Genomic DNA, 12964 nt, shown 5'->3' on the forward strand with positions numbered 1-12964 from the left:
GGGTTCCTTAACTTGGCAGCTAGATTTTTTTTCCTCTTACTGTCTATTGTTAGTCATTTCCTTTCCCACTACTCCTCGGAACTTGCCATATTCAGCCTGGTTCTCATTTGGGTAATCAATCTGAGCCGTCAAGTATGCTCTGCATTGTCTTATTCTCTTCTGTCATCCAGGAAACTGACTTTGGTTGCCATACCTGGAGGGGAAATACACACTGAATTCACCCTAAACTGTCAGCTTTTAAAATGGAGCCCATTATTTCATTAGAATAAGAACAAGTAAAATTCCCATTTACTTGATAATGACTCACTCCAATGAAATTGGCCCTCCTTCAATTAAGGATTTTTACTCTAAGTTACTCTTCACCTTCCCACAGTTAACATACATCTTATAACAAAATGATCACCATTCCCTGAGAAGTTCCCACTTAACCCATTTCATACTCCAAGGTCAGATGCAGCAATGGCTGGAAATATACCAAGCAAGGAAATTTTCATGAATACTTTTCAGTGATGTTTCCTTTCACTTTTCCTTGAACACCCGTTCTAACTCCGGTCTCCATGACTGCCAATTCCTAGTTTCATGCAACAATCTGTGCTTATCGTTCACCAACTGTATTTAACATGCTTTGTAAAAGACAGACATTCAATGCACACCTAATTTAGTCATTTAAGTTTGACCTGACTCGATACCCATTTCTTAAAAATTTAGGGACACTTATAGGCTTTACCAGACTGAACTAGTGGTTCAACTTCAGAACCAAAAGACTTGGAATTTTAAATCTATTCTGAAAATGAGTTAGACTGGATGTCTAAAAGTTAAGCTCCAAGAGTTAATTAATTTGATGTATTATTAAATTATCCATCCTTTCTCCTCTTCCCCACAATTAAACTGTTCTACAAATATTAGAATAAAAATATTAAGTCCTTTGCCAATGGCAGATTGTTAATAAGTCAGTTCAACATGTTCATGTTTTTATGGCATCCATGTAAAACAATAAATAACCGGTGTAAGATTAGGATGGAATCAGTATAAAATTGAGACTGTGTATTGTTAGGCATCATTTCATTAACTAACCTGTACTATTCTGCTAAGATGACAGTCTGCAGCCAATTCCAAACCTTGTTTTTCAGCCCAGGCTTCAATGTGACCAAGCTGCTGTCGGATGATAGCTCCCCAGTAATGAGAACAAAGACAGGAGTCTGGCTCAGTGACCAGTTTATTGAATAGCCACATGTTAATAAAATGGAAAAGCTGAGAAAACAGTTGGATAGTGAGAGCAGCATTCACACGGCAACGACGCAACAAAGACATTGCTCCTGTCAGTGTGTGCAAGACATCATCTGGAAAATAGAACAAACAAACATTACATCTAGCAAATTTTGTAAAACACAGTTGCATACCCAATTTTAAATCAAATGTTCTCATATTTTGAAATTTGACTTTTGGATATCTGTGCTGTATTGTAAAGTTTGTTTCAGTTCAGAGAAGCATGGATATAATTTGCAACAAATTCGCTCTAACGTGTGAACATGAAGGGACCTGCTTAACTGGTACAGAGATTAAATTTGAAATAATTTATTTTTACACAATTCTCTAATTTCTTGAAGCAAAATATGTTTGACTGGTATTAGGGACACATATGCAAAATCTTGCTATGACCTTTCTTCACATCCTTTAACCTTATTCAAACCTCCATAATTTTAAAAAAACTAACACTGACTAAGCATACAGAATATTGTTGCTTAACGTATATTGCCTTTTTCTTCCACCTTTGCAAATGTTACCACAAAACCACTAAGTCTTGCATATTACTAACTGCAGAGGGGAGGAGAAATCTTTAGACAGTTGACACAGTTTACAGCTTTCTGCTATTGAAAGCAAATGGTCATCAATATCTTTAAGACAAGTGGATAGATTCTTGTTAGGCAGGCGAATAAAGGTTTAATCGGGAGTAGATGCGAATAAAAAGAACACCTAGCAGCAGTTTTAACTAGGTGACATTTTCTGTTGAAGAGCTGTAGTTATGCATATGAAAGAGGACTGAAGTACAGTTTTTGTATGCAGAGGATTTTAGCCCAAGGATGATCAAACAGAGCAGGAGCAATCATGAAGCAATCCATGACTGCAATTCGAAAGGTAATGAAGATTAGTAAAATTGAAACATTGCAATCCCATATAAAGTTTAATGAGATTTAATAACCTGTGTCATTAACATCCGGGGTGTTGCTGCAAACTCTGTGGGAGTCTGTCTTGATAACAAGTGCTGTGATGTATGCCATGGAGTGGTGATCAGTCCGTTGGCCATATTTACCAACTTCGGGTGTTGGAAACAATTTGTATGGTAACAAACATGCACGGTAAAGTGTGAGACTGTTCTAACGTTGTACAGTAAAAAAAAAAGTTTATTCAAAACTTTGGAATCTTGACACTTTATGCTCTTAGCAAGACCCTGCATCTCACATTTTGTCTACTTTAATAAAAGTTTCTGGTTGCCAGCCAGATCTCAACATATATTTGGTATTCCAATTCCAGATAGCAACAGAGATAACTAATTATTTCCTCATTTTTGCCTGGGTTCTTTGCTGCTCCTTCCTGTCTTCTGCCACATTTACCCAAGGATGCTCATGACAACTGCACCAATTTCTTTGTTTTAGTAGAATTCACCTGGCCCATCACTGCCAATCGAAGAGTGGACAGTTTCTGCCTGATAGAATGCTAGATCAGACACAACTGAAGAGTGAAATCTCCCATTCCTAATCTGCGTCCATGGGTATAAGACAATTTATTTCATAAATGTCTAACCCTGAAAGAGAATTTCAAAAAAATGTGACAAGCAGGAAGAGGTATGGTCCTACATCTGGTGCAGATAAACGGAATTGCTTATTTTTCTGTTGGAGCAAATCATGCACTCTTTCTCACCTACAAAGCCATATTCCTGAGATGTAATCAGTAAGAACACAAAACTAAATTCTAGATTAGTACAGCATAGTTTAGTCCATCAGACCTACACTGGTTTGCTTGAAAAGCAACAAGTCCCACTGACATTTTTACTGCAATTCCCTTCTATTTAAACCACTTCGAAATTAAAATGACACAAGAGAGATGGGGCTGCAGAAGCTGACGCTATTTTGACACAAAACAAATTTATATATAACTAATAGTATAGCAGTGACTACAGAGAAAAAAAATCACTGCACTAAGAAAACACTATGTTTGCATCTTTACAGGAATGAATCTTTTGCAAATCCTAGTATTTAGCTTGACAAGATACTCTTAGCTGCTTTGCGTGAAAGTAATTTCCTAAAACAGAAGAATTTGAAGACACCAATGTAAACGAAATGAGCTGACTTCCCATTAACTGATATTTTATTCCCGTAGAAAAATATTCTGAAATCTTCTGAAGGAGTGACTCTTATTAAACATTTTTTTAAAAAGCAAGCAAAGAAACCACCATTTAATTACTGCACAAGATTAGGTTTTCAGGGGAGGAAAGCAGAGATTAGAAATTCTTGCACAACACTAAGCCAAACAGCATATCTGAAGGTATTCAGATAAATATTTGAAAATGCCACTGTATGCCAAATATTAATACTAGTCCATTTGTAGGAACAGATAATTGTTTAGAAAGAATCTGAGCTGTTGACGAAAATGGTTCATAAAACATCTAGATAGGAACAGTCAAAAATATCGGTAGTACTTTGAAGCTACTTACTCAAAATTAAAAATAAAAGCTGAAAACGTTGGAAGATTCAGTTGGTCAGACAATATTTATGAAACAAACAGTTAACATTTCAGGTCAATTATCTTCTTTCAGAAATTATGAAAGGTCTATTTCACTCTCTGTTTTAATAATAGTCACCAAACTTGTTTTTTTTCTTCACAAGTACTGCCCAACGTGCTGAGTATTTTCTATTTTTACTTTAGCTATCCAGTACCTGTGGTGTTTTGCTTTATTACTGAAAATTAGTTCTGACTCGAATCAATATACATATTTGTCTGAAAAGGCTCGGATGTCTCAAGCTGCAAAATAAGTGAGACTTTTTGTTTCCCATTATTTCCTCAAGAAAAGCAGTTTATTTGGTGATAATTTGCTGTCCTTCAACCTCTGCTCAATATAGTCTCATATCCAGGCTTGTTCAGGTGGAAAGCTTCACTTGGGAGATAGAGACCCAAACTGAACATTTGGCAGGGAAATTACACCTCCTCGGTACTGCTGGATTATATTTTCATCCCTGCCTTACTGCTGGTCATGAATGATCTAGAATTTTATCCAGATTATCAGAAGTCTCAACTAAAAAAATTCTACACATTTGCCACAGCCCTCACTATCTTTATTGGCTGATTGCCGAAACAGAATCGATTACCTCTCCAACCAGAGATTAGTAATAACTTTTCATTGAGATAAAGAATATCAGATTGCAGCAATATTCCTAAAGTTGTTGGCCATGTTTTCACCAACTGTAGACCAGACTTTTCTAACTCCATCCTGTAGCAATTCCAAATTGGCCAAAAGTCTAATATCATTTTGCCTTCCACTTAGATTTCTTGAAAAACCCACTCTCACAACCTGGATTGAATTCCTGTTTTTAAACAGATCAAATTCAAAATTCTGAACCTCACTTACAAATCCACCACCAGCTGGTTACACCTTACTTTTGCAATTTCCAATCTTGCCTAATTTTGCCCACCCTTTCATGACATCTCCTGACTCTACATACATTTATTGCTTTCTCTGGTACCAGGATCTCGAGACCTAATCTTTAGAAATTCTTATTCGACCACTTATCTCTTCACCTTCCATCCCACAAAAACTTCTCAAAGCGGTTTATTTTGCCCAGATTAAGCCTATCATAAATGCTCATTCCTTGCTTTTTTGCTCCTCCACCCAGATCTGTAGGACTTACTGAACATCATATTTTAAAGAACTATTGCAAGTTTGCAATTAGCAAATTGATGTGTAAACAGGGAGTCTCATTTTTGGGAGGAGGGAAGCAGACATTAATATTGAACCATAATACAAAGAACTAACATTGGGAGCAAATTCACAACCATGTAGTAGGTTAAAATGTAAATCGACAATGCAAGCGGCCCACTGGAGATAGGAAGAAGCTTTTACAACTTTATAATGTGCAAAATGAAGTATGCTGGATTCTAAAGAAAAACTGTAATGTGGTCCTGGGAAATTATAACTTTTGAATAACATTTTCAGCAAATGTTAAATTTAGCTTGCAGACCTATTTTGGGTCTTTGTGGGCTTGCTTCCTCTGGATCTTCAAGAAATGCTGGCATATAATTGTTGAGGTCAGATTGAAGACAGTGTACCAAGTATCTGTAACACAGAATTCAATAATTTTACATTTTATAACTTTAGCTAAAAAAGGCTTAACATGTGAAATACAAAAATCTATGTGATAGCCCACATTCAGAGGAACTCACGACATTCAGAAAATAAAGGATGTTTCGGTCATCCTCAAAATTAATTGTATATTTGCAGAGAACAACAGGAGTAAGCCAGGACAGCAGAATAATCACCACTTTTACAGGTTACCTCCACTGTGTTCTGAACAAACCAAATTGTCCATTTCATTTCCAAGACCAGGTCTCTTGCTTTTCATGGTATGTCAATGATTCAGATTTAAATTTGGATCTACATTTAAAAACAAAAAATATGGATGGTACAAAAATGGGCCTTGAGGTCAATAGTAAGGAGGAAAGCTGTAGACCTAGAAAGCTTTATGGTTGGGGCGGAAAGCAGCAAGTGGAGAATTTTGGAGAATTGGAAAAGTGTTAGGCAACACCTGGGGAGAGCAAGGGATGTGAGATAAACAGGAGGACACAAGTAGTGCAGAGCAGCATAACGACCTTGGAATGTATGTTTCAAAGTTCCAGGGGTAGTCAGACGATTAAATGTAGTTGTGAAGGCAAATGGGATACTTGATTTTAATGTGGGAAGTGTAGAATAGAAAAGTAGACAGGGTATGCTGGGACTGTATAAAACACCAGTTATGCTACAACTAGAATACAACAACTGTTACACTGCAGAAAAGATGAGCGTATATCAAATGATGAGAGATACACATGTTGCTGCCAGGATGAGAAAAACATTAGTTATGAAGAATGTTTGATAGGCTGGTATTGTTTTATTTGAAGCATTGAACAAAGAAGGTTGAAAACAGCTTTAAATTGGGGATAAAATTGAGAGACACCAGACTGGATGGGATAGACCTATTGCTCCTAGCAGAGTGATCAATGGTCAAGGGCATAAATTAACATATTTGGTCAAGGGATGTTAAGAAATGAATTCATCCAAATAACAGTAGGGTCTGGAACTTTGTCTCACAGGTGGGCAAGACAGAAATTATCACATTTAGAAACCACATACTTGAAGAGCCTAACCTACTGGAAAGTGGTATTAGGCTGGATAGCTTTGGATAGATTGGTACAAACATGGAGATAAATGACTTCACTATCTGCTGCAAATGTTTATGATTCTTTGATTGAAACACTTTCACTGATCATGAAATAATTTTCTTTTGGGTGGAAGAAAAACTGGATTATTCTACTTCTTCACTCCCCTGTCACTTAATACTTTCCTTTCTAATCAAATTATGTCAGTTAGTGAAACAATACTTTTTGACCAAAATTGTGAATACCTTTAAGTAAGATCAACATCCTTGAAATATCCCATCAGATCATTTTGAAGTCTCTTTCCCAAAGTAAACAACTTGGTTTTTCTTAACCTTTCTTTATCGTAATTTTCTACTTGGGAGTTCATTTCTTCAAGGTCAGCATACACTCAAATGATCGTGTGGATCAATCTTTTGAATATATCCATAATCCTGAGATTTTGAAAAAAGTTACAACTAACAGACTCTGAAGGGCTTCTTTACACTTAAAATCTGTAGGGCAGTCAATAGTCCTATTGGTCCTTTCATCCAGATAATTTTATAAATGCAGTTATTCCTTGAGCAGTTATTGAGAAAGCCTAACCGATATTCAACGCTAATTATAAGAACTGTAATCCTTATAATACGTGTAGAATTGTAATAGTAAATGCCTTATGAAATGCTATAAAATGAAAGCAAATACTTTTGAGTTACCAGCTGTGAAAATAATTACTCTTTTGCAAATGACAAATTCCCAAAGACAATTGAAGGTTTTTGATGCTACCAATTTACAATTTCTAAAACTGAAGCACTTTGTGCAAAGTGCATTTTCTCCTAGGAGAAGTGAAATACTATGAATAGAACTCTGCACTGAAACAGAGTTAATATGGAGGGTACCTCAAGGTAGTCACACTTGCTTAATTGAGTACCAGCTTGAAAGCCAAGCACTTTCCAGATACGGAACAAAGTTTAATTTAGGATATGAAAAATGCTACCTAGAAGCAGTGTAATGAATGAGTTGGATTAGTGTGTTAATGTTTCTAATATCTTGTAATAAAAACTGAAGAAAGCACTTTTCTATGTATTTGATTTCGACCAAAATTGTAACCATTCCTTGACACTTCTAAATAACGCTGTATAACATGGCAGGATAAATTCTAGAAATAATTAACAAAATAACCTTTAGCAGGGCTTAAAATTTCAGGTGAAATTTGGCACAGTCATTCAAAAAAAACTTCTTAGGTCAAAGAGAAAGCATTTGAGAATTTTCTAGGTTTTAACCTAGTTGCTATCCTTTCTCCTCCTTCCCTGTTGCTATGGTCCTGGTTCTAGCTGCATTCCCCATAGGAATTCACGCCCTCATCAGTAATTAAAACTCGGCCTCAGAACTACCTGCTTTAAAAAATTCAGTACATCTTTTACAAGAGAGTATTTTACTGGTTTTAAAATGCAAAAAATTACAATACCTAAAAAGTACTGTACCAAATGAGGCAAACTCTCAAAGAATTCATTAAAATTCTTGAGAAGATTTGTAGCTTGGGTTGTTGATGACATTGTAGACTTGCTTGCCGAGCTGGCGTGTTTGATTGCAGACGTTTCATCACCCCGATAGGTAACATCAGTGCGCCTCCAGTGAAGTGTTGATGTTCCGTCCCGCTTGTTATTTATATGCCTCGGTTTGCTGGGGTGGTTGGCCTCACTTCCAATTCAGTTTCTCAGTGATTTGTATAATCAGGTCCAGTTCAATGTGTTTGTTGATGGAGCTCCAGTTGGAAAACCAGTAATTCCCTGGTACGCCTCCATTTGGCTTGTGCTATTACGGATGTGTTGTCCCAGTCGAATTTGTGTCCTTCTTTGTCCGTGCGTATTGAGACCAGTGAGAATTGATCGTGTCTCTTGGTGCCGGTGTATTTGTTTGCAGACTTTTCATCACCCAGCCAGGTAACACCAAGAGCCACGACCAGTTCTCACTGGTCTCAATACACACGGACAAAGAAGGACACAAATTTTGACCGGGACAACACATCTAACATAGCACTAGTCAAACAGAGACATGCCAAGGAATTCCTGGAGGCCTGGTATTCCAACTGAAATTCCATCAACAAACACATTGAACTGAACCCGATATACAAACCACTGAAAAACAGAACCGGAAGTGATGCCAACCACCCCAGCAAACTGAGACATATAAATAACAAACGGGATAGTAGACCAACGCTTCACTGGAAGGACACTGACAATGTTATCTAGCAGGGTGATGAAACATCTTCAAATCAAACACATCGGCTTGGCGAGGAAGTCTACAACCTCATTAAAATTCTAATCTCCAGGGATCTCAAAAACTATACTTCATTAGAATATTTATTGCAATCCCACACATTTATTTATATAAAACAAAGATGGTAAGCCATCTGGAATCTGACAGCATCAATCTTGATCAATAAGCAACCACCAAGATTTTTCTTCCTTTGGCTAATATACGAGCATAACAAGAAACAGTAAATTGTCATTTAGTTGTACTGCACAAGTCAAAGATGAGCAATGTCAGATGAGGTTAAATCTGTAAGGAAATTTCTCAGTAGTGGAAGTATCTGATCTACTTCAAAAGATAGTTTACGAAATATTTGCACAGGTCATTTCAAACCAACTTTCAAAATTGTTTGGCTGTATTTCTAAATCACAGTTACCGCTGGTACTAAGTATCTGCATGCATTTTGACAATGTTTTGCTCATCTCCTGACATGGCAATGAGAATATTGTACAAAATCAATCAGTAGTTCTAATGCACTATTTGGACACATACCATCATACTACTGCTCATAGTGAACTTTGAGGACTTTCAAACTTAAAATCTATCAACAATCCTCTGATATAAACTCTACATTCAAGGAAGATTGCATGGACTGCACTGGAAAAGTTAGAAAACAGAACAGAAAAGCATGAATATTTAATTTACTTTCTGGGAAAGACTGGAGTGGTGGTGCAGCGCAGAAAGCCACAAAATAAACCAATTCAGTATTTGCCTTTAGTGAGAAGCTATGAGAGTTGATAAGACATGATTAAAACATCTAGTGTTTTAATTTTCATACTTGAAAGCCATTTGCACCAAATGAGCCAAGACATCCTGTGCATCTAACGTGATTCGACTCAGGTCTCTGTCCTGTTTGACGAAGTTGAGAAGTTCTGATGCATTTGCCATCCAGAAGGCAAGTGCACCTGCAATATTCTTCTGCTTCTGTAATGATCAAAAATAATGTCATTCTCGAGGGGTCTTCTTTTGTTCTACATGATCAGTCTTAAATGCAAACCCTGACCGCATGAGCCAGGCTAGGCAATGTTAGACAAGGCTGACAAAAAGAACAGGGCCACAGACATCAAGCAAGAGAACTTGGGCTGAATCTGTACATCACCACAGAAAAGTGCATTAAGCAGATAAAATGAAATGCCAACATAGTTGTGCAGTCAAGTTTTAGTGCTGCATGTTCCAATTGCTAAATGAGTGTTATGTACTGTTCAGTCCAGCTGCTGGATTTGTTGTTTCTGATATGGAAAAGCATGAGAAACTGAGCTAAGCTGACTGCTGGAAACAGTTCCCAGCAACATGTCCTACCTGTTCATACTGGGCTATATCCTGCAGAAAAGGGAAGAGGAATCAGGCAAAATAGAGAAAAAAAATAACAGTCACGATGTACACAAATAATGATTAATACAATGTAAAACACTGCATAAAATTAAAAATTTAATTATGAAACTCCACAGACAGCAACTTAAAAGACAAGCCATCAGAACTGCAATGATCTAGAAAGAAACTCTCAATTTGTATATTAGGTTGTTATTTGTAATGATGTAGTTTCCCCACCCAAGGGGTTTGGTGGGACAGAAGGGCAAGAAAGAAAATATTTGAATTGTCATACTTAATGGAAAGAGATTTTTGCTATTTGATTTATAGACACATAAAAATACATTTGTTCATTTTGATGTTCAGTAGTTTATCTTGCATCAATACCTATGTATTAGTGATGCATAATATTGATAAGAGAACTGAAAAGTCCTTCGGAAAGCAAAACACTAAAATATCAATTTTTGTGGATAAAGTGTGTGAAAGTTTCTAAGCCTTGTGGAGAAATGTTAAAATACCACAAGTCCATGAAAATATCCCAACAGATAATTAAACACTGAAATAAAAGTTATGCAAGATGTTTGTAAAAACTAACCAATTCCCAGAAATTAAATCCGTGCGTGGGTAGAGATATGATGCAAGATGCTACAATTCAGGTCTCCTGAAATTGATTTCCACATATACAGGTTTACCGATCCATAAATAGATGGTATCGAGTTTATCTGATTTCCCGTACAGTCATGTAAGTCAGACCGGTTGTAGAAGCAAAAAGGAAGCCATTGCTTTCTAATCACTCTTAGCACCATATTCTGACAAACAATCTTGTGGTGATGTACTTATTTTCACTACATCAATGGGTCCCAACCCAAATGTAGAGTTGGGGAAAGAACGATTGGGGTCATGCTTGGATGGCCAGATTGTTAAAGTGTTCATTTTATAGCTTGATTCACCTTTCTTTTAGGCACGTTTCTATTTGTTAACTCCCGTTCTGCCCGGAGTCTAAAATCTCCAACACGTGCCAAGTTAGGGGACTGTAACTGCGATACCTTCATAAATCGCTGCCAACCTGTTCCTGTGCAAACTGGACCCACAGTGTAAACTCCCAGAGTTGGCCGAGTTGGTTACAACTGAACTTTCCCAAACTGCTGTCCTGTCTAAATGCTGAAAACACTGTCCACTCAGATTTAGTTACCTTGTTTCCCAATCTTATGCTTTTTTACTAATTTTCCATGACTGCAGCACGGTGGCTCAGTGGTTAGCATTGCTGCCTCATGGCACCAGGGACCTGGGTTTAATTCTAGCCTCAGGCGACTGTCTATGTGGAGTTTGCACATTCTCAATGTATCTGCAGGGTTTCCTCCAAGTGCTCTGGTTCCATCCCACAGTCCAAAGATGTGCAGGTTAGGTGGATTGGCCATGCTAAATTGTCCCTAGTGTCCAGAGGTGTATAGGTTAGGTGGATTAGCCATGGGAAACGCATGGTTAGAGGGATAGGGGAAGGAGGATGAGTCTGGGTGGGTTGCTATTCAGACAGTTGGTGTGGACTTGTTGGGCCGAATGCCTGTTTCCACACTGTACGGATTGTTTGAGTCTATGAACTTGGATAAATAATATTCCTATGTAAATCAGTATTCTGGGTGTAGTGTGTTGACACAGACGATGTAAGGGGATCGCTGCTGCCATTTAACTGTCCATGTTGAAATGGTAATGCTATTACATTATTCATGAATTATCCCTTTAAATATTGCAAGGAACAATATTTTGGCTTATAAACACATAGCTACAATTGCATTTTTTGGAAGATTGCTCTCAACACATTGAATCCAAAAGAAAAATGTAGACAGAATTTACACATCAATATTTCAGAAGGCTTGTAGAAAGCATCAGAAGTTTCTTTCAGTATCGATTATTACCTGTTATAATCTAAGTCTCATGTTGAAACTAGAAGAAAGAACTATTAATTAAGTGAGATTTGGAACCTTGTGTTGCCCAACAGGAAATGAGGGAAATACAAACATAGTGACACAGAGGTACAACTATCCCTCTCCTTTTCTCCAGGACAGACCAATTTTTATGCTTCAAAATGGGATCACAATGGAAGGAAGGTCTGGAGAAACACCCAGGTCATGTAACTAAAAAATACATTTACTTCATAAATGAGTGAAAAAGTGTACCTACAGACGACAACATAAGATATACTGCACAAAAACAGGTCGGTCAGTTGAAACAGTCCATGCCAGCGTTATGGCTCACTTGAGTTTCCAATCACTTTTTCTCATCTAAATTTGCCATCTTACTCACATATTCCTTTTCCTTCTCTGCCTTGTCCAACGTCTCCTTAAGTAAATCTATATTATTCGCTTCGGCTGTTCCCAGTAACAAAGTCTTTGGGTAAATGAGCTCCTTCTGCATTCCCTATTGGACTATAAAATATTGATGGCCTGTATCTAGCAAAACAGATCATCTTCTAAAGACCTTTAAGTCACCTCTCAACCAAAGGAAAAGAAATCCACATCCTATCTTTTCCTGATAGGTTTACTGATATTTATGGTCTCATCCTTGTAAGACGTCTCTGCACCCTCTCTAGAGCCTCTATCTTTCTGATCATGTGAAAATGCAAACTCAGACATTACTTGAAGCGTGGTCTAATCAAGGTTTGATAGGTTTAATGTAATGTAAATTCCTTACTTTTCAGTTCTTTGCCCTAGAAATAAAGCTGGTGTTTTTTGCCTGGCTGATCAGTAGCAGATATTTTGGCGATTGATACATTTGTTCTTTCACCCCATCTAGACTTGCACTTCCAAGTAATGTGAACTCCTTATTCTACCTACTAAAAATGTACTCACTAGCATTTAGTTGTGTTGGGCTTAATTTGCCAATTATTTATCAATCATTATTTATAGTTGCCCCATGTTTCTCAGGACATTGGCAGGAATTTATTTACCTGAGAAGCACATTA

The 12964-nt window shown here is 37.2% G+C and overlaps 1 protein-coding gene across 9 annotated transcripts in view; it reads right to left on the reverse strand.

Annotated features, from left to right (window-relative positions):
- Positions 1–12964, reverse strand: part of afdna (afadin, adherens junction formation factor a) — a 209719-nt gene that overhangs the window by 62661 nt on the left and 134094 nt on the right. For 6 of the 9 annotated variants that reach the window (XM_048600615.1, XM_048600618.1, XM_048600613.1 and 3 more), the window contains exons 15-18: positions 9997–10017; positions 9476–9621; positions 5235–5329; positions 1075–1340 (exon numbers count right to left, since the gene is read on the reverse strand). In XM_048600615.1, coding sequence (XP_048456572.1) covers positions 1075–1340; positions 5235–5329; positions 9476–9621; positions 9997–10017 — 528 coding nt within the window. The remainder of the gene's footprint in view (positions 1–1074; positions 1341–5234; positions 5330–9475; positions 9622–9996; positions 10018–12964) is intronic. The other 3 variants (XM_048600620.1, XM_048600619.1, XM_048600612.1) reach the window with 1 other exon arrangement.

The sequence above is a fragment of the Rhincodon typus genome, chromosome 9, assembly GCF_021869965.1.
Source record: "Rhincodon typus isolate 14 chromosome 9, sRhiTyp1.1, whole genome shotgun sequence".
Lineage (NCBI taxonomy): Eukaryota > Metazoa > Chordata > Chondrichthyes > Orectolobiformes > Rhincodontidae > Rhincodon > Rhincodon typus.